Source organism: Colletotrichum acutatum (genome assembly GCF_030867785.1).
Source record: "Colletotrichum acutatum strain CBS 112980 chromosome Unknown BDZ83scaffold_24, whole genome shotgun sequence".
In the NCBI taxonomy this organism is placed as follows: Eukaryota; Fungi; Ascomycota; class Sordariomycetes; order Glomerellales; family Glomerellaceae; genus Colletotrichum; species Colletotrichum acutatum.
This window is the reverse complement of record NW_026849018.1, coordinates 251,364-273,257: the sequence shown is the minus strand read 5'-3', so window position 1 is coordinate 273,257 and position 21,894 is coordinate 251,364. Positions and strand designations below refer to the sequence as shown.

At 57.1% G+C, this 21,894-nt stretch overlaps 6 protein-coding genes across 6 annotated transcripts; 5 read left to right on the top strand and 1 right to left on the bottom strand.

Moving 5' to 3' along the window:
• The first annotated feature begins 1,235 nt into the window (after window positions 1-1,235).
• BDZ83DRAFT_612882 (translation elongation factor aEF-2) lies at window positions 1,236-4,754 on the top strand. Its single transcript, XM_060507730.1, has 2 exons — window positions 1,236-1,694; window positions 1,944-4,754. The coding sequence occupies exons 1-2, from the start codon at window positions 1,687-1,689 to the stop codon at window positions 4,474-4,476; spliced, it is 2,541 nt and encodes an 846-aa protein (XP_060367522.1). The 5' UTR covers window positions 1,236-1,686; the 3' UTR covers window positions 4,477-4,754.
• A 311-nt stretch (window positions 4,755-5,065) lies between these two features.
• On the top strand, window positions 5,066-7,470 carry BDZ83DRAFT_572418 (uncharacterized protein; the record flags this gene model as incomplete). Its single annotated transcript, XM_060504503.1, has 4 exons — window positions 5,066-5,130; window positions 5,185-5,306; window positions 5,363-5,938; window positions 6,119-7,470. The coding sequence occupies 4 exons, from the start codon at window positions 5,066-5,068 to the stop codon at window positions 7,468-7,470; spliced, it is 2,115 nt and encodes a 704-aa protein (XP_060367521.1).
• Window positions 7,471-9,541: 2,071 nt separating this feature from the next.
• BDZ83DRAFT_543485 (uncharacterized protein) lies at window positions 9,542-12,118 on the top strand (the record flags this gene model as incomplete). Its single annotated transcript, XM_060503422.1, has 1 exon — window positions 9,542-12,118. A coding segment is annotated over one exon (2,577 nt), but the record flags the coding sequence as incomplete, so codon positions are not given.
• A 1,700-nt stretch (window positions 12,119-13,818) lies between these two features.
• Window positions 13,819-15,067, top strand: BDZ83DRAFT_694707 (cutinase). Its single transcript, XM_060511347.1, has 2 exons — window positions 13,819-14,374; window positions 14,435-15,067. Exons 1-2 carry the CDS (start codon window positions 13,969-13,971, stop codon window positions 15,013-15,015), a joined length of 987 nt encoding a protein of 328 aa, XP_060367519.1. The 5' UTR covers window positions 13,819-13,968; the 3' UTR covers window positions 15,016-15,067.
• Window positions 15,068-15,239: 172 nt separating this feature from the next.
• Window positions 15,240-18,842, bottom strand: BDZ83DRAFT_572489 (uncharacterized protein; the record flags this gene model as incomplete). Its single annotated transcript, XM_060504515.1, has 1 exon — window positions 15,240-18,842. One exon carries the CDS (start codon window positions 18,840-18,842, stop codon window positions 15,240-15,242), a length of 3,603 nt encoding a protein of 1,200 aa, XP_060367518.1.
• A 626-nt stretch (window positions 18,843-19,468) lies between these two features.
• BDZ83DRAFT_572479 (signal recognition particle 68 kDa protein) lies at window positions 19,469-21,417 on the top strand (the record flags this gene model as incomplete). The annotated part of the gene is made up of 3 exons (XM_060504513.1): window positions 19,469-19,659; window positions 19,709-20,833; window positions 20,880-21,417. The coding sequence occupies 3 exons, from the start codon at window positions 19,469-19,471 to the stop codon at window positions 21,415-21,417; spliced, it is 1,854 nt and encodes a 617-aa protein (XP_060367517.1).
• Between the last annotated feature and the right edge of the window lie 477 nt (window positions 21,418-21,894).

Here is a 21,894-nt window from a genome sequence, read left to right as displayed (position 1 = left end):
TAGGATGAGGCGCATGCAGCGACAGAGAAACAAGCACCCTGACGAAAGATGCGTAGAGGGGCGAGGCTTGCTTTGACGGGACGAGCCAGAGTGATATATGGTTCGTGGCTTTGAATGCCGGTGAGTCGTGGTCTGGTCGGGAGTGGCAGTCGCAGGTGTGGGCACCATCACGGCGTCCCGATTAGGCTGACCGAGAATCTGCACATCAGCCAGTCCGGCCGGGTGTCTGATCTTCCGCCACCCCGGATGATTTGGTCTACCGTCTCACTGCGGGCAGAGTAAGCTTTGTAGGGAGGATTCATGGTCAACGCCGGCTCCGTCATTGGGTGCTGAAGAGCCCGGTTCGCAGCCACGCCGTCTACGCGGGGCGGTTTTGAAAGTGATGATCGTTAATCTCACCACCTTTGCGGCGCACCAGGGTGGGCTGGTTTGGGTACTGTGCGGCGCACGGTGGAAGCCAAGCGAGGCGGGGTAGTTTTGATTGTTTAGATAAGCAGGGAGAGCTCTTTCCGTCTCTTACCTTAAGTACCAGGTAGGTTTTAACTCTCGAGCTCTCGAGTGAATGCTTAGCTAAGGTAGCTTTGAAGCAGTGGCCGTGTACCTTATCCTGACGGGAGCTTTGTCTAATTCAAACAAGGCGTGTGTCAAATGTGCGTCCAGCTCAAATGGGAGCAGTTGAGACGACCAAACTGGGGGTGTTTGGGGGTAAGGTGTTCTGGTGCGAGGAGGGGAGGGTTACTGCCCTTTCTCTCGCATAAGGAAGGTACGCTGCCCCTCCTTGCACAGACCGGCCGGGTGAGGTGCCCCGAGTAGACTGTAGAGGTCCGGAGCGAGATACCTAGTGCGTAGTGCAAGGTGCTGACGAAAGACTGGAAGGCTGTTGCTGTAGCACCCCGTACCTTGCCTTGCGCAAGATAATACTGTACCCGTACTGCGGTAGAGATGACAAGCAGTGAGAGTGAGTGGCGCCACGATTGTTAGTGAGAGAAGAGGCTACAGGTCTGCGAATAACGAAGTGGTACAGGTGAAGGAGTGGATCATTGGATTGGATCGCGAGGTACGTCCACAGTGCGTAAGAAGAGGGGCAGGAAGGAGAGGCCCCATGTGAGGTGTGCGGTGCCTGCCCAAATGCTTTGCAGATGCTGTGGTTGGAGAGGGGAAGGGCGAAAAAACCAGGAAGGAGGGACCTCGAAAGTGGCGGGGTTTTTTTTTCTCTCACACTCTTTTTTGCTGGTGCCCCACCTAACTTACCCATTTTTTCCCTTCCGGCGGGCCAGTCAGTCACTAACTTTTTTTTTTTTTCACCTTTCCCTCGGGGCAACCGCCTGCCTCACACGGCCAAGGCAAGGCGAGGACGCACCGGTTCCCTTTTTTTTCCATTCCTGCCCCCTCCCACCTTTTCACCCTTCTACCCCCTCCATCCCATTCACCTTCTTTTCGACGATAAAAGAATCGGTAGAGGAGCTCATCAGTTCCCCTGTCGTTTCCTGGAACCGTCGACTTTTCAACCTTTCGAGGCTACCTCACATCTTCATCTGTCTTCCTTCTTTCTCTCCAGCAGAGAAAAGGATTCAGCACTCTGTGAGCGCGGGGCAGATTCTTCAACCCCGCTTCGCCCAACTTCGACTCTACACATCCCACCCGACACAGAAATTTCAAAGAGCTCGCTGAGCCACCGCCGTCAAGATGGTCAAGTAAGTCATTCACCACACAAACAACATCGACAACATATGCTTCTACATCATTACATGTCTTCTCATCATCATCATCAACACCATCGTGGGGCAATGCTTGCACATTTTGCCGCATCGTTGCAGCAAAGCTTTACTGAGCGACTCTCTACCCCGCCTCTCACCTCACCTCACTTTGACCTTCTCCCCTCTCTCCATCGGAGTTAAGCTCCCATGCAGCCAAACACCATACTAACCATGCTCTCACCACAGCTTCACCGTCGAGGAGATCCGTGGGCTCATGGACAAGCCCACCAACGTCCGTAACATGTCCGTCATTGCCCACGTCGATCACGGAAAGTCCACCCTCACCGACTCCCTTCTGTCCAAGGCCGGTATCATCTCCACCGCCAAGGCCGGAGATGCGAGAGCCACGGATACCCGTGCCGATGAGCAGGAGCGTGGTATTACCATCAAGTCTACCGCCATCTCCCTGTACCACAACGTCGACCCCGACGATGTCAAGGACATTGTTGGCCAGAAGACCGACGGCACCGACTTCCTCATCAACCTGATCGACTCCCCCGGTCACGTTGATTTCTCTTCCGAAGTCACTGCTGCTCTCCGTGTCACCGACGGTGCTCTCGTCGTCGTCGACACCGTCGAGGGTGTCTGCGTCCAGACCGAGACTGTCCTGCGTCAGGCCCTCGGTGAGCGCATCAAGCCCGTCGTCATCATCAACAAGGTCGACCGTGCTCTTCTCGAGCTTCAGGTCTCCAAGGAGGATCTCTACCAGTCCTTCTCCCGTACCATCGAGTCCGTCAACGTCATCATCTCCACCTACTTTGACAAGTCGCTCGGTGACGTCCAGGTCTACCCCGACAAGGGTACCATCGCCTTCGGTTCCGGTCTTCACGGCTGGGCCTTCACCATCCGCCAGTTCGCCGTCCGCTACGCCAAGAAGTTTGGTGTCGACCGCAACAAGATGATGGAGCGTCTCTGGGGCGACAACTACTTCAACCCCCACACCAAGAAGTGGACCAACAAGAGCTCCCACGAGGGCAAGCAGCTCGAGCGTGCCTTCAACCAGTTCATCTTGGACCCCATCTTCAAGATCTTCTCCGCCGTCATGAACTTCAAGAAGGAGGAGGTCGCCACCCTTCTCCAGAAGCTCGACCTCAAGCTCCCCGTCGAGGACCGTGAGAAGGAGGGCAAGCAGCTCCTCAAGGCCGTCATGCGCACTTTCCTCCCCGCCGCCGATGCCCTTCTCGAGATGATGATTCTCCACCTCCCCTCCCCCGTCACCGCCCAGAAGTACCGTGCCGAGACTCTGTACGAGGGTCCCCCCGACGATGAGGCCGCCATTGCCATCCGCGACTGCGATGCCAAGGGTCCCCTCATGCTTTACGTCTCCAAGATGGTTCCCACCTCCGACAAGGGTCGCTTCTACGCTTTCGGTCGTGTCTTCGCCGGTACCGTCAAGTCCGGTATCAAGGTCCGCATCCAGGGCCCCAACTACACCCCCGGCAAGAAGGAGGATCTCTTCATCAAGGCTATCCAGCGTACCGTCCTCATGATGGGTGGCAAGGTCGAGGCCATCGACGACATGCCTGCCGGTAACATTGTCGGTCTCGTTGGTATTGACCAGTTCCTCCTCAAGTCTGGTACCCTCACCACCTCCGACACCGCCCACAACCTCAAGGTCATGAAGTTCTCCGTCTCCCCCGTCGTCCAGCGCTCCGTCCAGGTCAAGAACGCCCAGGATCTCCCCAAGCTCGTCGAGGGTCTCAAGCGTCTCTCCAAGTCCGACCCCTGTGTCCTGACCATGACCTCCGAGTCTGGTGAGCACATTGTCGCCGGTGCCGGTGAGCTCCACTTGGAGATTTGCCTGAACGATCTCATGAACGACCACGCCGGTGTTCCCCTCATCATCTCCGACCCCGTCGTCCAGTACCGTGAGACCGTTGTTGGCAAGTCCAGCATCACCGCTCTCTCCAAGTCTCCCAACAAGCACAACCGTATCTACATGATCGCTGAGCCCATTGACGAGGAGCTCTCCAAGGAGATCGAGGCTGGCAAGATCAGCCCCCGTGACGATTTCAAGGCCCGCGCCCGTGTCCTCGCTGACGACTTCGGCTGGGATGTCACTGACGCCCGTAAGATCTGGACCTTCGGCCCCGACACCACCGGTGCCAACTTGCTCGTCGACCAGACCAAGGCCGTCCAGTACCTCAACGAAATCAAGGACTCCGTCGTCTCTGGTTTCCAGTGGGCCACCCGCGAGGGTCCCGTTGCCGAGGAGCCCATGCGTTCCGTCCGCTGGAACATCATGGATGTCACCCTCCACGCCGATGCCATTCACCGTGGTGGTGGCCAGATCATCCCCACCTCCCGCCGTGTCCTGTACGCCGCCGCCCTTCTCGCCGAGCCCGCTCTCCTCGAGCCCGTCTTCTTGGTCGAGATCCAGGTGCCCGAGCAGGCCATGGGTGGTGTCTACGGTGTCCTTACCCGCAGACGTGGTCACGTCTTCGGTGAGGAGCAGCGCCCCGGTACTCCCCTGTTCACCATCAAGGCCTACCTGCCCGTCATGGAGTCCTTCGGCTTCAACAGTGACTTGCGCCAGGCCACCTCCGGACAGGCCTTCCCCCAGTCCGTCTTTGACCACTGGCAGCCCCTGCCCGGTGGCTCTCCTCTGGACGGCACCTCCAAGGTCGGCCAGATCGTCCAGGAGATGCGTAAGCGCAAGGGTCTCAAGGTTGAGGTTCCCGGTGTTGAGAACGTGAGTTTCCCCCACAAACCCCCATGACTGATCAATGCTAACGAGCTGTAGTACTACGACAAGTTGTAAACGCCTTTCCCACGGGTTAATAGAAAATGGCGTTGTGCCTTTTTGGGCATTTATGACGAACTGGGTTTGGTGGATGATATCAAAAATTATGACCCCGTTCTTTCCATAGCTTTCGCGTAGTCTCGAATGAAGACAAGTTCAATATGTAACATGCTGCATTTTGCCTTTGACTGTGACGAAGTAATTCGAGTCTGTTGAACCTCAGATCGCCATGACATATCCTCCCGAGACAAGACTGAAATCTGCGGCGGGCAACGGCAGCGGGCAGCAGCAGCGACGCCGACCCGCGCATGGATCCCACTTAGGTTTAAAGTGGGTCACCTTAGCGAGCTCTGCAAATAAAAGCTTTCAGCCTCGTTCCGACAAAGCTCCTTCTCTCATCAACCTCTCATTTCTGGGCAAATTTTTGTTTGTTCGCGTGGCTTTCCGCCGAGCAACAACAATGACTTCAACCTGTCCATACATTACTTGAGTATCACACTTATTGATACGTCAAACTTATTGTTCTCCAACCCCATGATCTGGCGCGACCCTCACCGCGAAGACCATGTTTCTAGCAGAGGAGGACGCGCCCTTGCTCAGGACGTGGCTCCTGAGCAAGCTGCCTGAAGTGTTTGTCTTCCCTACGGCTTCTCGACTTTAATTGCTCTTGCTGACCACTCCCAGATCTGATACAGAGACAGACATCCTGGCCGACTATGTCCTTGCTCTTCTCGCCTCGCAGGAAGGCGACGCTGCGCACATTCGTGCGGCATGCGAAAGCGAATTGCCGCAATTCCTCAACACAGGTTAGTCTGATCACGATGACGCGTTGTCTAGCACTTGCTAACAAGCCGCACCACAGACACCGCGCCAGAATTTGTTGACGAGTTGTTTCGCGTCATCGAGCACAAGTCGTTTCTCCCGGGTGCGCCTCCCCCGCCCAAGAGATGGACAGAGGCAGACAATCGCGCGGCGGCTTCGGAGTTTCCGTCTCAGGGTGGTTCGCGAAAGCGCTCATTCAATGAGAGGGGCGACGGCGGCGCTTCGGGCGATCGGGACGCCGGCTCCGAGGAGCGCGTGTACAAGCAGCCTCGCCGGAGTCAGTGGGACTCGACGGCTTCGGGCGCTGGCGGGTACTCTGCTCAGCCTTTCTCTGCCGATAGCTCGTTCCAGCTGTCAGCTACGGCGGCGCCGTACGACCCAAACTTCCCGCGAGGAGCACCGACTGGTCCCCAGAACTGGCGCGGGATGCCTCAGATGCCGCCGGCCTATCCTCAGGGTGCCGCCCCGCCTCAAGGACCACGAAGAAACAGGCAGAAATGCCGCGACTTCGCGACCAAGGGTTACTGTGCTCGGGGGAACTCGTGCCAGTATGACCACGGCATCGAGCCCATCTGGTTGCCGCCCAGCGGGCCTAGTGGGCCTCCGCAATTCGAGGGTGAGTTCAACATCTCTTCTGTCTACCACATCCCACCCGTAGCATGATGAGTAATCCATCAGAGCATTCGTGCGATGACTTTACAAAAAATTTATAAGGTTGACTACTGAAAGCTACACTATTTACCATTTTTGTTATTCAACATCGTTTGACGAGACTCAGACTGACACAATGGCTCAGACTTTGATCCCCGAGACGCGGCTATGATGATGTCGCAAAACTTTCAACAAATGCAGCAGCTCATGGAAGCATTCAACGCTGAGCGGTCCAGCCGTGAGGGCCGTAAGAACCGCCGTGCTACTAGAGGCAAGCGGCGTCAGCACCGAGCCTCCTTCTCCGCGGAAGGCCCTGTCGAGGATACCACAAAGACGACAATTGTCGTGGAGAACATACCCGAGGAGTACTTGACTGAGGAGGAAGTTCGCAAGTTCTTCTCCGAGTTTGGCAACATTCAAGAGGTCACACTGCAGCCTCACAAGCGGCTTGCGACCGTCACGTACGACACGTGGGACTCTGCCAATGCGGCATACCGGTCCCCCAAGGTTATCTTTGACAACCGCTTCGTCAGAGTGTTTTGGTTCGTCGAAGAGAGCGAGCAGGCTGCCGCACGCGCTGCTGCCAACGGCGAAGACCCAGACGCCGAGCCGGAGATTGATCTGGAGGAGTTTATGAAGAAGCAAGAAGAGGCCCAGCGGCAGCACGAGGAAAAGGCGCAAAAGAAGGCGGAGCTAGACAAGCAACGCCAAGAACTGGAGCAGCGGCAACGGGAGCTACTCGCCCAGCACCGCGAGGTTCAGCAGAAGCTCCAGGCCAAGTTGGCCTCGAAGAATGGCGATGCAGGGGAGAATGGGGAGGAGGGCTCGTTGAATTCGGCGCTTCGCGCGCAGCTCGCGGCTCTCGAAGACGAGGCTAAGCTCCTCGGTCTCGACCCGAGTGCGACGGACGAGCCTTCCAACTCGTGGCATGCGAGCTTTCGCGGACGGGGTCGCGGCAGAGGCGGCTTTGTCCCGCGCGGCCGGGGCTTCGCTCCTCGCGGAAGAGGATCATACCGCGGCGGGTACCAGGGCGATGTCCACGTCGCCTACGCCGCCTACTCGCTTGACAACCGTCCTCGGACTGTGTCCGTCACGGGTGTGGACTTTACTTCGTCTGATAAGGACGAGGTGCTTCGGCAATATTTGCTTGCTGTCGGTGAATTCACAGACATCAACACCACCCCGTCCAAGACCGAAGTCACCTTCAAGGACCGCAAGACGGCCGAGAAGTTCTTTTACGGTCTCCCCAAGCAGGAGATCCCGGGCATCGATGGCCAACTCGAGCTGTCGTGGGTCGCCACACCCCTGGCCCCTGTCAAAACTGTTGAGAACGGCGCGTCGTCAAAGGCCCAGGGCGCGTCTGACCATGATATGGCCATGGGCAACGCCGCACCTAACGGGTCGTCGGCGGCACGTGACCTGGCGGAGCAGCAGCCCGAACAGCAGCGGGATATGGACTATGATGTTGCGGATGACGATGACTGGGGAGTTGAGTAGGGGGTGCTGGTCGCACGAAGGAAAGCAGAGGAGGAAGTAGACTACAGTGTTACCTGTATACGTTCCAACTAGTAGGACGCAGATTTGGGACGAGGATTCGTCTCACGACATCGTCTCAACGGACGCTAAAGCGGCACGTCACCGCAAGAATTGATACCAAAATTTGATACCCCCAACGCGAATTTGGTGTCGTATGCGTGATGCGAATCATGGTGATGACCTGTTAATGATGTTGCGGTCGTAGCAGACGTGGCACCTTGTTGAGTGAGTCATGAGCAACGGCCTCGAACGCTTACATCTGCTCACAGGCTCGCTCTGTATTGAAGCGTATTCCGTTTGAGATGATGGATGACACCCATAAGCAGTGTCTGTGAATGAATGAAGACTGTTGATGAATACGTATATGAGTTTCTCAGGAATCATCCAAATTGGTATGCTCACTGAGAAAGTTGTGTTATGCTGTAAGTGATGACTCTCTGGGTATGCGGCTAGGATATGTTGGACGTAGTGTCCTTCATATGAGCTGAGAGTGTCAATCAAGGCTGAATCGGTAGTGAGAAGGTTGTGAGAGTTTGACGGGTCGTGATAAATCTACTGTGATGAGAGCTATCTAAGCAATTCTCGGAATAAAAGTAATGAGCTACTAGCTGAAATTTGTTTGACCACTACGTATCGAATATCATCCTGTACCACCTTTGATGAAGGCCGTCGACACCGATGTGAAAGGTGATGAAATACAAGAGCGGGGCCAAGGGTCCGAAACCTGTCCCGGTATTTGGCTAAGCTTGGAATGCATGCTCTGAAAGTATACGAAAGCGGAAAACGTACAAGCCCAGGAACAGTCATCATTGTAGACGCATAGAGTCAAGGCGTTGAGTTCAAAAAAAAGCAAGACTCTGCCTACTGTTTCAGCCCTTGGGTTGAGGAACACTGTTTGGTCGGCGTAACGAGAACGACGTTTCCCCTCTCTACTCCTCCTCTTCTAGCCCAGTGTTTACCGGTAACTGAGTGTTAGTCGTCTAGGCCTCATACAGCAGTTGAGACTAGGTGAGAAGGTCGTGTTTATCTTGTGGCTACAGCGGATGTCGGGCATGAATAAGACGCATGGCAAGACACCAACGCAAACGTGAATCGCATCGCGCGAGTGGGACGACGCCAGCGCAGAACAAGGGTGGATCTGACGACGGATAAGGGGTCGGCGAGGGAAGATGTTGGTCCAGGTGGGTTCTCTGGCGGATGCATGAAGCAAGGGTCGGCATATCGGTCCAAGAAACTCAAGTGACGTGACGGTCCATTGACGGAGTGAATCTCTCACCAGACTGGCAGAGCGAGGATGGCCGTTGCTCGCTTAAGTCGGGGACTTGGGGCAGCTGACCACCTACCCTCGAGGTTTCCCCCCGGGCCCTTACCTGACCTGCCTTAGCACGCCTGCGGGCCTGCGCTGCACTGGTGTGCTGGGCCCCCCGCCTCTGCCAGCCCCGACGAACGACAGCTGCATGTTCCCTTCAACAGTACTCCGTAGTACGCAGGTGGTTAGCTCACTCGGACGGATTGCATTGCATGTCACTGACCGCAACTCCAACCTCTTCATTCTCTGTCTCTATCGTTACAGATACTTTTACCTTCTTGTCCTACCGTCGTTAGTGCAGTCTTGTCTCTCGTCTTAGACAGCCTCATTTCTCGTACAACGCCAGTGAATCACGCCAGAACCACCGGTACCCTTGCTTGACTCAGAACCTACGATACCTTACTTATAGTTCCTTACGGGCAGGGACAGGGAGCGAAATCGGAAGTGTCACTGGGCCGAAGGGGTGCGCTTTATGACGTCCTACCGGGTCCCGTTTGTTAAAGAATAATTAACCCGGTGACTAACACCGCGAAACCAAAATCACCCGACAAAGACGCACCACCACCTTTTACTCCATACAACCTACAATTACAACTACAAACCAACAAGCAGAGCAGACAACGCGGGAGGCATGATCGGCTTCCTCTCGACCGCCGCCAACATTGCGAACCCGACTCCAGATCTGGACCACAGCCGTGCTGTGGTTCAGACCTCGACCAAACCATGCCCATCTTCCAGGACGATCTCGAACACCACCACCACCTCTTATCATCCATAGCCGAGCATAGAACGAGCGCGCCGCCAGAAACACCGCAAGCTGTGCCGCCCGTACCACAACACCGACCGTCGCCGATGAGAAGACTCTCCGAAGAGAGCATACGAACCGAGCTATGCGAAGGTCCCGTTGTCGAGAGCCCGACGAGACCGTCAACACCCGAGACCGACACCGACGCTGCTGCCGCCGCCGCGGCCGCCGCCGTTACCTCTGACAGAGCCGAGCTGATTGAGCGACTGAAGCGCGGGGAGAGCCCGACCTGGATCCCGAACCGCCGTATCGCATCGCCCAGGAACGATCTCGTGGCTCACAATATCACCAAGCTCGAGTCGCTCTTCAACAACTTGCCGCGCCCGAGCACGCCCAAGAGCCCCCGGCCGCCCTCGAGCTCGTCCAACAACAGCCTTTTGCCGCCCGCGAGCATCACCCCGGAGAGAGCAGCCGTCGACGGCCCGCGAGAGGACGATGAGCGGCTGCGTGAGGGGTTGAGCATACAGAGGCCGCGGTCTGCTTTGCACAGCGGCGACTTCACAGAGGATCATCAGCCGAGGCCGAGACCGCGGTCACGGCAGCAGGAGGTGCAGCAAACAGCACAAGAGGAGGAGACGCATGTCGCAACCAACAAGTTCTTAGCATCGCGCAATTCATGGCTCGCAACGTCACCACCGCGGGACTTTTCCCCGTTTCAGTTCGACACGAGGTTGCCGTTTCCGGCGACGAATGACGACTACCGATCCGTCCCGTCCTCCTTGTCCTCCTCTTTCTCGTCTAGCTTCGTCTACAAGCCGCCGACGAGCCCGCTGGTCCAGTCTGAGAGCAACGACCAGCTCGATCTGTCTGCGCCGCTCGACAGCATCGCCATTACCGGGGGCTCCCCGAGTTTTGCAGGCCCCTCGCGCCGACACACGCTGAATTCGGTCACCTCGTCCCCCTTTACGTTCCCCTCGCCCAGCCATGGCACCGTCCACAGGCAGTCCTCGCACCGAGGCCCAGCGGCGCTGCCGTACCAGGCGCACCAGCCGCGGCGCTCCCTCACGTCGATCCCGCAGATGCCGCTCCCTGGGACCGCCTCGTCGCCGCAGACGCCCGCGGCGTTTCTGAGACCCAGGCGGCCGTCGTTTAACTCGGACACCTCCCCCTTGCAGCACGCCTCCATGGTCGGGTCGTACGAGGAGAGCATCCTCCGCGGCCGCATGTCCACGACCCCGTCCAAGCCGCTCGACTTTCTCGCGCAGATTGGCGTGCTGGGGCTGGGCAAGTGCAAATCCAGCCTGAGGTGTCCCGCCCATGTGACGCTGCCGTTCCCCGCCGTGTTTTATAGCTACGGGGGAGCTTCGCAAGGGCGTGTGCGGTCGGAAGACGGCCCCAGCCCGTACGTCGGCCAGATTGACCTGGAAAACGGTCTACCCAACCCCGAGGAGGGACAGCGGTCCAAGAGGAAGATGCAGAGCAGGTACGTCGAGAAGAAGATTGCCGAGGACGACGTTCTCATGGCAGATGTGCCCGCGGACGGGTCCTCGGATCGCGCCGCGCAACGGGCCAGACGGAGATCGGCGTCCCCGAGAGCGCCGCCGGGCGGGAGTTATCGTATCCCCGAAAAGGGCCAGATCCAAATCGTTATCAAGAACCCGAACAAGACGGCGGTCAAGCTGTTCCTAGTGCCCTACGACCTGGCCGGCATGGAACCGGGGACCAAGACGTTTATCCGGCAGCGAAGCTACTCAGCGGGTCCCATCCTGGAGACGAGCACGCCCGGATTAGAGGACGCAGCCGCCGCCGCCGCCGCTGCCGCAGACCGCCCGATCCTGCGGTACCTCGTGCACCTCCACATCTGCTGCCCGTCCAAGGGGCGCTTCTACCTCTACAAGAGCGTCCGCATCGTCTTTGCCAACCGCGTCCCCGACGGGAAAGAGAAGCTCCGAAACGAGACGACGAACCCGGAGCCGCGGTTTACGCCCTACAAGCCCATCCGCGTGATGCACCCGCCCATGTCGAGCAGTCACAGCGGACCCGCGGCGACGCTCGCGGCCGAAAAGGCGTTTCGGAGGCGGAGTGCCGGGTTTCCCTTGGTTCCGTCCGCCTACCCGTACGCGGCGGATGGTGGGAGTACATCAGACGGGTTCTCGCAGTCGCCGCAGGCCGCGGGGTATAGTCAGCAGTCACCGTCACCCTTTAGCTTTGGTGGGGGACATAACAATCAGCCCGTGGAAGCGGTGCCGTTTGCCCTTTCGGGGCGAGGGCGTGCCCGTTTGGGAAGCGACGTCAGCGATACGACGAACACGACGAGCACCACGACGCCCAGCATCCTCTCGCCGCAGTCGTCTTCGCAGGCGAGCAGGCCGACGACAAAGGACGGCTGGGACGCGCAGATTGCGAGGTACGAGAAGCTGAGCAAGGGGGACGTCGGGTATGGTGGTAATGCCTTCGCGCCGTCGTCTGGGCGCGGCGGGAGTCCTGGTGGTGCTGCCGAGGGTTTGCTTTCGCAGCGGTTACGGTCTTTGGGTGTACAGAACCAGGGACATGTACAGGGTCAGGGCGAGATGCCTTTTAGTGATCGGCCGGAGTGAGAGTAGTTCACGTCGAGCCTTTACATCATATTCGAGTCATTTTGTACATACTTATGGCACCATTGTTGGTGTGTTTATTTAGCCCCGCGTTATATGGGTAGGGGTCACTGATGGCTCTTTGTTCTATGGAAAATAGGGTATGTCATAGACGGATGGAGTTTTTGGTTTACTTGGGCGCGTGCCGCTGAGGGCGACACTGTTCATCTCGAGATATCTTATGGGAGAGATAGTACTTACTCATCTTGGTGTGTACTTGATAAGTCGTTCCCAGTGTGTGCTGATGACCGAATCGCATAAGACGAGCCCCCGAGAGGCCGGGTCTGGTATGGAAGCTTCTTCGCATCACTCGGCTCATCAGTCATGGATTCAAACATGCATCTTGCCCTGCAAAATCCGAAATCCTCCTGACGGGGTCCTAGAGAGCCCGACCTTATAAGATTGGCGACGTCCCCGAGTGGCTGGAGTACTTCACGGAGGCCATCCCCGTGTTCTGTCCTACATGAAGTTCGTTTTACGGATGCCTACTGTCTCTGCACGTGGTATTTTGAGATCTCCCTCCCCGACGGGGTCTCGCAGCGCTCCGCCCTCCCGTCCGTCTGTCTGTTATTTCCCGAGTGCGAAAGCGCAAGGCGGTTTTTTGTTTGTGTGCGGTCTTGGCTGTGTTTATTTAGGTGTAGACTATGAACACACGGTTGCGGGACACGGGCTTTGAGGGTGGGAGGCACGGATGATGGGTGAAGATCAGGCTGGAGTGTGAAGGAAGTGAGTGGGTGACAAAACAGGTCATACATCTTGATGATCACTCTTTTATCGCTGCTCTCAGCAAATAGAAATCAAGACTCCGTATGTAACACTATTGAAGGTTTTGGCTACTCTTGTGATAGCAAGTAGTTCGGTATTCGTGGTCGTGATGATGTTGGAGAGTGGCTGCCGAATGCGATGAGCGGCAAACTATTTAATCACCAACTGGGCAGGATCATGAAGGTACAAGCGAGAGTGTGAGTCTAGACCGAGGATGTCGAACCACTGCGATGGATGCGCCTACTTTCATGATACCAGACATCGGGTTAATGAGGAGAGGGGTTCTTGGGAATCATGCGCTCACTGTTATCACTCACTCACTCAATCGCTCTCACCCACTCATACATCCGAGCGTCGACATTTTCAAATACTTCAAATGACGGAATCCCACGCTCGACACAGTCCGAGCGAAGCATCTCAGTGCCCTCTCATTGGCGATGGAATCTTACAGATTTGACATCAGACGGTTTCACCGCGGCATATCCTCGCCGTGAGCCCGCCGCCTGCAGCGGGGGATGGCTTGGGGGTCGGTTGTGTGAAACGCCTTCGCCTTCGCGTTTTGCCCGGGAGGGGCTGTGTCATTCTTTTTGTATTCCTTCTTTGGTGGTGAGGGAGATTCCGTCGTGGTCTGCCGGGTGAGGCGGCGTCATCTGAAGCGAGTCTAGTCGTGAGTACGCAAGTACGCAAGTACGCAATGGGTCGGCCCCCCGTCGTTGAGAAGCTCACTTACATGATCCCATGTGTAAGTGTCTGTGACGCAACTCTACCAACCAGCAAGACGTTTGGACATTGCCCACGCACATGTCAAAGCTTTGAAATACCCTGAACAACCCCCCTTGACGATCCTTTGGGTTTCTGGTAACCTAGAGGTCCCTTATTCGATCCAAGGTTACCTTTTGCGGCTCTGCGGTTGACGATCACCCGAACGATCACCATCTGGGTACACCCAAACGAAACAACCTCACTTATACCACCTTGGCACGACGTACACGAACACAAGGGGCGCGATGAGGCCGTCATCCGCCCTCCTCCTCCTCTCGTCAGCCCTGCTACACCAGCAGACCACGGCGCTGACGATACCGATACCGTCGATACAAACGACACCAACACCACCGCAAAAGATCAAGGGAAACCCCTACCGCGACAGGGACCTCTCGAGTCTCCTCTCCGGCTCCTTCGAGGTCTTCGATCGCGTGCCGGGCCTGGTGGATAAAGTCGTCAACACGACGCTGCTGGTAGTGCGCGCGCTCCGCGAGACGGTGGCCGAGAACGGCATCACGCAAAACGACCTCGACACGGCCCTCGGTATCAACGGCACCACCGGCATGCCGCTCCCGCTCCCGGGGAACACCACCCGCGCCGTGACGTGTCCGGACGTGGCCGTCCTCTTTGCCCGGGGGACCAACGAGCCAGGTACGTTTTGTCCCCCCCCCCCCTGACTTCGTTCGACCAAAGATACTGACTGAAACCCAGGCAACGTGGGCTTCCTCACCGGCCCCCCCTTCTTCGACGCCCTCCGCACCTACATGAACGGCACGGGCTCCATCGCAATCCAGGGCGTGAACTCGTACCCGGCCGACCCGCCAGGCTTCTTCGCAGGCGGCTCCGCCACGGGCGCCGCCTTCGCCGCGCAAGTCGCCTCCCGCACAATCTCCGCCTGCCCGGACACCCGCCTCACGGTATCCGGCTACTCCCAGGGCTCGCAGGTGGCCCGCCTCGCCGTGGCGCAGCTGCCGCCCGACCAGCGCGCGCGGCTTTCGAGCGTCGTGTTGTTTGGCGACCCGTTGGGCGGGAAAGCGATTGACGGCGTCGATCCGACCAAGTTGCTCGTCGTGTGTCACACGGGGGATAATATCTGCCAGGGGGGCAACTTCATCTTTAACCCGCATCTCGATTATAGCCTCGACGCACCGACGGCCGCGCTGTTTGTGATGCAGAGGAGTAGGCTTGGGCTTGCGAGCCGCGATGCACTGAATGAGGGCATGGGGGAGACCATGGTGGGCACCGTCCAAGGGATCATGCATTCTTCCAAGGACGGGATAGCGAGTGATTAATGGGTTGTGGTTTGTTGCAGTTTTCAAAGAAGACTAGACCGGAGAGAAAGCTAATAAACAAAAGTTGTATTGTCACATCTATCGTCTATCCCCGTCGAGGGGAATATGAAACTTCCCCAAGAAATCATCGCTGCAATTAAATGCCTTCTAAGCAACACACTCATGTCTGGTCTAATAAGTCTTGTACAAGATATCTCTGTTGATACACACCGCGTCCCCTTGGTTCAGTCGGATACTGCCGACGAACCCCGGGCTCGCAGGCCGTCGATAGTAATTCCGCCCGTAGTCATTGATGAATGCTCAGGCTGCTTCGTCGTCGACGTCTTCACAGGTTGTGAGCCAATGTCTTCCTCGCGAGGTACCGATGACGAACCCCGAGTCCGCAGGCCGTCGATAGTCACTCCGCTCGTGCTCATCAGTGAAGACCCCGGCGCTTGCGCTGACGATGATGGATCCCCTTGACGGGGAGGAAGGGTGATCACCGATGACACCCGGGTCCGCAGACCGTCAATCGTGACACCGCCCGTGGTAAAAGACAAAGGCTCCGTCTGCGAGCCAAGGATGCCTCCCTCATCCATTTCCGAGAGCACCTCTTCGGCCCGCAACTCCACCCACCTCTTTTGGGTCCCGTAGAGCTCCTTTTCGATACCTACGCCCGTGTACACCATTCTCCTGAGTGCATCCTCCAGGCGCGGACACAGCTCCTTAAAGGTGTTGAATCTGCGCGCCGCTTCGCCCGACCACATGGCTGTGCGTCGCAGCTCGTGGTATTCCTTGGACAGGAGGATGATGGTGTACGATGTCGGACGCAGCACTTGCGACGAGCTCTGAACGCGACGCGTCACTAGCGGTAGATTCCTCTTGACTTGCGCGCGTATGCGGTTCTGCTGCCAGCCCGTCCATCTCAGCATGAGGTACTCTTCGCATACCTTGCAGGCGTCCATCCAAGCTCCCGTGCGGGCGAGACCCTGGACCAGAAGGTTAAAGGCCCGGCGCTCCAACATGAAGCCCGACACAAGTAGCTTCTCAAAGCCCCTCTTCAGCCGCGTCCTGCTCTGTAGCTCCACACATATCTGTGTAAAGGTCTCAAACGGCTTCGAAAGACGGTAACGGTGCCGCGGCAGAACTGCTCGGCGATTACCCCCCCATTCGGCTGGACGAGCGATGGCCAAGACCCTATCATGTATTTGTCTCCACTTTGCCAGGGCCTCTTCGTACTTCTTGTTGGATGCATCCTCCTTCATCGTGTAGTATAGCCACTCGACAGGAGTTTCATTGTTGACAGAGTTGGTCGTGGCTGCGGTGATGTCCCTTTGTAGCTGCTGGAGTTCTCTGACCGCGTCGTAATCGCGATACGCAGCAAAGAGCCGGATGGCCTCATCAAGCAAGACGCGCAGACGGTGCAAGGAATCGGCGCGCCGTATTGAGGAACCACTCCTTTCATGGTCCGCTTTGTTGGCCAGATCCCGAATGTATGTCATCAACTCCTCCATGCCGTCAACGTGGTTTTCATCTTGATTGTAAGCAAACAACTGCTGCTTGATCATGATCCGAGCCTGCGCAATGCGACCCTTGACCGACTTAGTCTTGCATCGTCGCAGCTGCTTCGTTACCTTGCGAGCCAGGCCCAAATGGCGGTCGTCCAGGGCGGCCTGCACGACGGTCTCGAAATGGTCTGGGACCACTTTGAACGATTTCTCAAAAGCAGCCGAACGCAGCAGCCTGTACGCCATTTGCGTTTGCCCGCAGCGGACCAAGGCGCGGAGCAGCTGTGTATGGGTTTCGGGCGTCCACTTGACGCCTTGCTTCGCCATGGCCTCCAAATCACGAGCGACAGCAGGCAGATTGCGGCGGTGCGCTTGAGACCGCAAAACAGCGTTCCAAAGGATGCCGTGGTCGCCCGGAACGTTGTTGGCGTGCGCATCGAGACAAACTGACAACATGGCTCTCGTCCGGTCATGCCAAGAGTAGGCCCGGATAACCCTCTCAAGCATGATGGCGTCCGGCTCGATGCCCAGCGATTTCGCTTTCTCGAGAAGTTGCAAGGTCTTTGCAATGTCTCCGTCTGTCGAAGAGGTGGACATGATGGTGGCAAAAGAATACTTGTCGGGCGATACGTTCTCGCAGAGCTCTTCAAACACCGACATGGCAAGGTCGTAGTTGGCACAGGCGCTCTTGAGAAGCTGATTCCAGCTTTCGGTGTTTGGTATCACGCCGTGCTTGTCTATCATCTCGTCAAAGAATCGACGTGCGCTCTTGTAGTCCTGGAGGTTCGCATAGGCGTTGATAACGTAGTTGAATGTTTCCGGCTCCCGAAGGACGTGGCGGTGACGGTAGGCGCCGACATAGTTGTCCCACAAACGCTCCAGAGACTTGACGTCGCCCCGTGATGCGTAGTACTTGAGGAACTTCCTGAAACCCCAACGGTCCAGTCCCCCGTAGCTGGTCTGGTAGTCTTCGTAGACCTGCTCGAGGCCCGCGACATTGTCTGGGTAAAAGATATCAAACATGCCATGGAGAATTCTCCAGTGTGGTCTCACCTTGGGAAATAACCGGTACACACGGTAGACCTTGGCTAACCCCTCTTGTTGTCCTCGTGCCATGGCTTCCGAGAGATAGATGTTGAACCACTTGCTCTGGTCCTTTTCGATGAGTTTGAGCAGAGGTAAGGCTTCTTTTGGCTTACATGGCTGCTGGATCGCACGCCTGACCGCCTTGTTGAGCAAGATTCTGAGTCTCTGCGCTACTTCTGGTTCTTGCGCCTCGACCTCCTTGGCGAAGCTCATGGCAAGGGCTCCGAGGTTGGGAGTTGCAGCAAGCTGTGTCAGCTTTCCGCAATTGATGCCTTTGGCGAGGTACACCGTGTGATACGATGCCCAAACCTGACTGACGGTTTCCCAATCGCCCCTTGCAAAGAAATGACCCAGCAGCTCGTCCAGACCGCACACGAAGGCCTTTTCGTCCAGCGCTGTGTGGTATAGCCGCAACGCTTCGTTCTCTCGTCCGAGGCGCAGATATGCCGTGACCACCGACGTCAAGGCCAATGTGGTCCATTGGCTGTCGTCGATTTGGGGGAACAAGAGAACGACCCTTCGCGCATCGATCACGTTGGCGGACCGATACAGGTATTCTATGATCTCGGGCCGAAACTCTGGTTGCAGACTCGGCTCCAGCTGCGAATAGAGCTGCCATATGGACCCAAAGTACTCCGTGTCTTGGTCGGCCATCAGCTCCCTCATCAGTTGGGGCCGCGACCCGGCGCCGGCGTATGATGGACCGCTATGCGTGTCGTGCGAGCTGGTGATGTCGTAGTCATCTTCTTCGTCTTCCTCTTTCAACTCATGTTCCTCGGCCGGATCTACGTCTTGCTGGTATTCGTACCGCTGGTATTGCACAGCAGATTCGTCTCCGCGGTTCGTTGACAATGTCTCGGGCGGGTCAGAGTCTTTTGTAAAAGTCGCAACCGTGGAAGAGGTGAATGGTCTGGACCGCCGTGGGAGCCGTCGAATGGACGCCAGGTGATCGTGAGGAAGGCCTGGAGAGGCTCTGCGTAAGAAGGAGGCGGTTCCGCTGGGGTAGAGAAAGTCGAGAAGAAAGGTCGAGGCGGCGAGGGTTTCGGGAAGTGTCGGCGGTGGATCGGAATAAGCGAGCTGCTCGGTAGCATGGGAACGCGCAGCCAGCAAGTAGCTCGAGATATCTATGGCTGCGGCGCCATGCTGCCAGAAGCCGGTGTGCAACCTGCGCTGGCTTCTAAGTTGTCGCGCGGCGGATGGAAGAGCATGAAGACTGGTACATGATTCCAGGGTCGCCGCCGTTCTCTCCAGCATTGGGATTGAAGCTGTCACCAACACGGTACGTATCGATCATGTATGGCGGACATCAAACGCACTCGGGCACATGCTGGTCGTGGGTGTCGTTGGTGTTGTCGCGCAATGTCGAAAAAGTTTTGGGTGGAGTCGCGAAATCGAAGACGTCGTCGACCGACCGAGGTGTTGCCCGAGCTGAGCTAGGCTAGATTGGCCTTCACGCAGGATGTTTAAATGAATGTGCAATTAAAGATCTCCCAGTAAAAGGAGTCTACTGACTTGATCTGCGAACACGAACAAAGGGACGGCCAGAAAGTATGCACGATGCCTTCAAAGAACGCCGTATCAGTCCATAATCCACCTGCCATCATGGACTTTTTCGGGGAGCTTCAACCAATGACACGGCGTTGATGGGAACATCTTCAACCCGGCGTCCGCCCCAGCTTACCTAATGACCGAAGGTGTGCAGTTAGTGGGTTAGTGACACACCCCAAATTTTGACAATTCCACATTGAAGCGCAGAGGACACTGATGAGCCCCACCAATCCCCCGCGCAGCGCAGAGGTCGATTCGACATCATCCCGTCCCCTTTGGTGTGGCCTGTCGCGATTCTGCCTCCCCAGCGTCGAACGGACGAACCCACAGACATGGACATCACAAAGTTTGTCGTCTCTGGCCGCGATGCGGCTCTTCTCTACGGAGACTACGCAACCTACCAGACCCAACTGTCCAAGAAGCTGCTCAACAGCCGCAAGAAGCTCAACATCGCCACCAAGAACCGCGGAAAGTTTAGCAAGAAGGGTGAGGTTGGTGTCTCGCAAATTGCCGAGAACCATGAGTATGTCGCCACGTGCAAGGACGAGGGTATGTTGACTGACACTGCCTAGATATGTCCACCTCCTCCTTCTTACGAGCGAGCGAGCCTGGGCCAATGCCATGGCCATTAAGGCATCGCACGCCTCGGATGCCAAGGGCATGACCGGCAAGACGAGATCCCACATAGTCTCCCGGCTCCAAAAAGCAACAAAGGCAGCCGACCTCCTCGCCGAGCTGCTCTCTCAGCCTGAGGCTGGCGCATCACAGAACGACAAGCTCGAATCCCGGGCCTACGCCGCCCATATCCGCGGCGCCGCCCAGTTCGAAAACCAGCACTGGGAGCCCTCCCTGCGAAGCTGCGCCGTATCGCGCATCATCTACAGCGCCATGGCAACGACCACCAAGGGCGACATCTTCAAGGACCTCCTCTCCGACACCATCGATCCCTCGATCCGCTACGCCGCATACCAGCTCAAGACGCCGCGCACGATACCCGTTCCCGCCATCGCCAGGCGAGCATTCCCCCAGTCCGATACGGCCCTCGTTCAGCAGATTAACGAACTCGATCCCAATGTGTTGAAGCAGGTGGACGCCGAGGCCAGCAAGGGCGGCGAGGGTGCTGAGAACGCACCCAGGACACTCACCTGGCGCTCTCGCGACGTCAAGATTGAGGACGCTGCCATCTCTCTGGCATGGGGCAGAGCAGAGGAGGCCAAGGCAAAGCTCTCCGAGACATGGCCGTCTCTCGTCGACGCTGACCCCAGGGATGTGGCTGCCGCGTACGACGACATCCTCGAGGCGACGCAGGATGCTGCCGATGCCACCAAGGAAGCGATTGACGAGCTGCGAGGCGAGGGCGTCTCCCAGAGCGACTCCCGCATGCAGAGTCTGCAGATCACCAGAACCGCCGTCAACTACGAGATGATTAGTTGGCGAATCGGTCGCAACCGCGTCTTGACGGGCAATGACGATGGCCTGGTGGAGAGGTACCACTCGACTCGCAAGTCCAAGAAGGCAGACAAGATTGCCAAGGAACAGACCCCCGGACGCAAGGCTGCAAAACTGAAGGAACTCGTCGCTCTGTACGAAGGTACCCTGCAGAGTCTCGAGGCTGCGAGGGAGTTGCCCGGCGTGGCCAACGACGAGGAGCTTGCCGACCAGCTAGAGGCTTTTGCCGAGTACTTTCAAGCTCTGAAGTGAGTTGATCTCACTGTCTCTTTTGTTCTTATGCTGACAACACAGGTCCCTCTCCATTGCCCGCTCCCACGCCATCATCGGCAACACCGTCAACGCGCTGGCCCTCATCAAACACGCGACCAGCGAAGCCCAGGAAGCCGCCTCGACCCTTACTAAGGGCTCCCAACCGCAACCCAATGCCCCGCGCAGCATCGACGTGTCGGCCGCGGACGCAAAGGCCCTGGCAACCTACCTCCAAGGCGAGCTCCAGCGCCACCGCGCCCTCGTTCACCTCTCGAACCTGCTCAAGGAGTCGGCAGCTTCCAACGAGGACGACGCCCAGAAGCTACCCCTGATTGAGCGGCTGCGCGAGTACCCCTCCAGCGGGATCGACCTCCAGAACATTGTCAGCGTCCCGCCCAAGCTGTCCGCCATCCCCGTCAAGCCCATCTTCCTTGACGTGGCGTGGAACTACATTGATTACCCGGGCAAGGAGCCGCAGGAGCCCGTTGCCAAGGCGCCTCCCAGTCAGGCTGAGCCTGCGGCGCAGAGCGGCGAGAAGCCGCAGGCACAAAAGAGAGGATGGTTTGGTTTTGGTAGATAAAAGTAGTCAATTAATGGGCGAGAGTCCTTCATCACATTTACCACGTTCCTTGTCTGCAGTTGTCTTTACTAGCCGTGGAAGTCTCACTGGGTCTGAAGGTAAAGTCCTGATTGTTTTGAGAGGGGATGTAGAATTATCACGTCTAACTACTCCAGATTCGGTTTGGTTTTGTACATATGCAACCCCGTCTTAATCCCCTTTGATCCATACCGTCGATCATATCATGAATACCGAATCGGTATCTCGTGTGTGTGAATGTTTTTGATGCTCCAACGCCGGTTCCGCCGACCGCAGGCAAGGTATTAACAAACATGTTGTAAAAAGGGGTAACAAGGAAGAGAGAGCCGGCTCGGTGCGCTTCAGGCGAAACCGAGACCGGAATATGAGTACAGGTGGAATACAAACATTGAGCAAAGCAAGTCTATGCCGCGCCCAAAAGTGATAATCAAACATGCTGACGCGAGTCATATGACTCGC

Coding starts and splice junctions, on each gene's coding strand:
- BDZ83DRAFT_694707 (XM_060511347.1), top strand. CDS start 13,969: ATGAGGCCGTCATCCGCCCTCCTCCTCCTCTCGTCAGCCCTGCTACAC. Junction 14,375..14,434: donor CCGGGGGACCAACGAGCCAG/GTACGTTTTGTC, acceptor ACTGAAACCCAG/GCAACGTGGGCTTCCTCACC.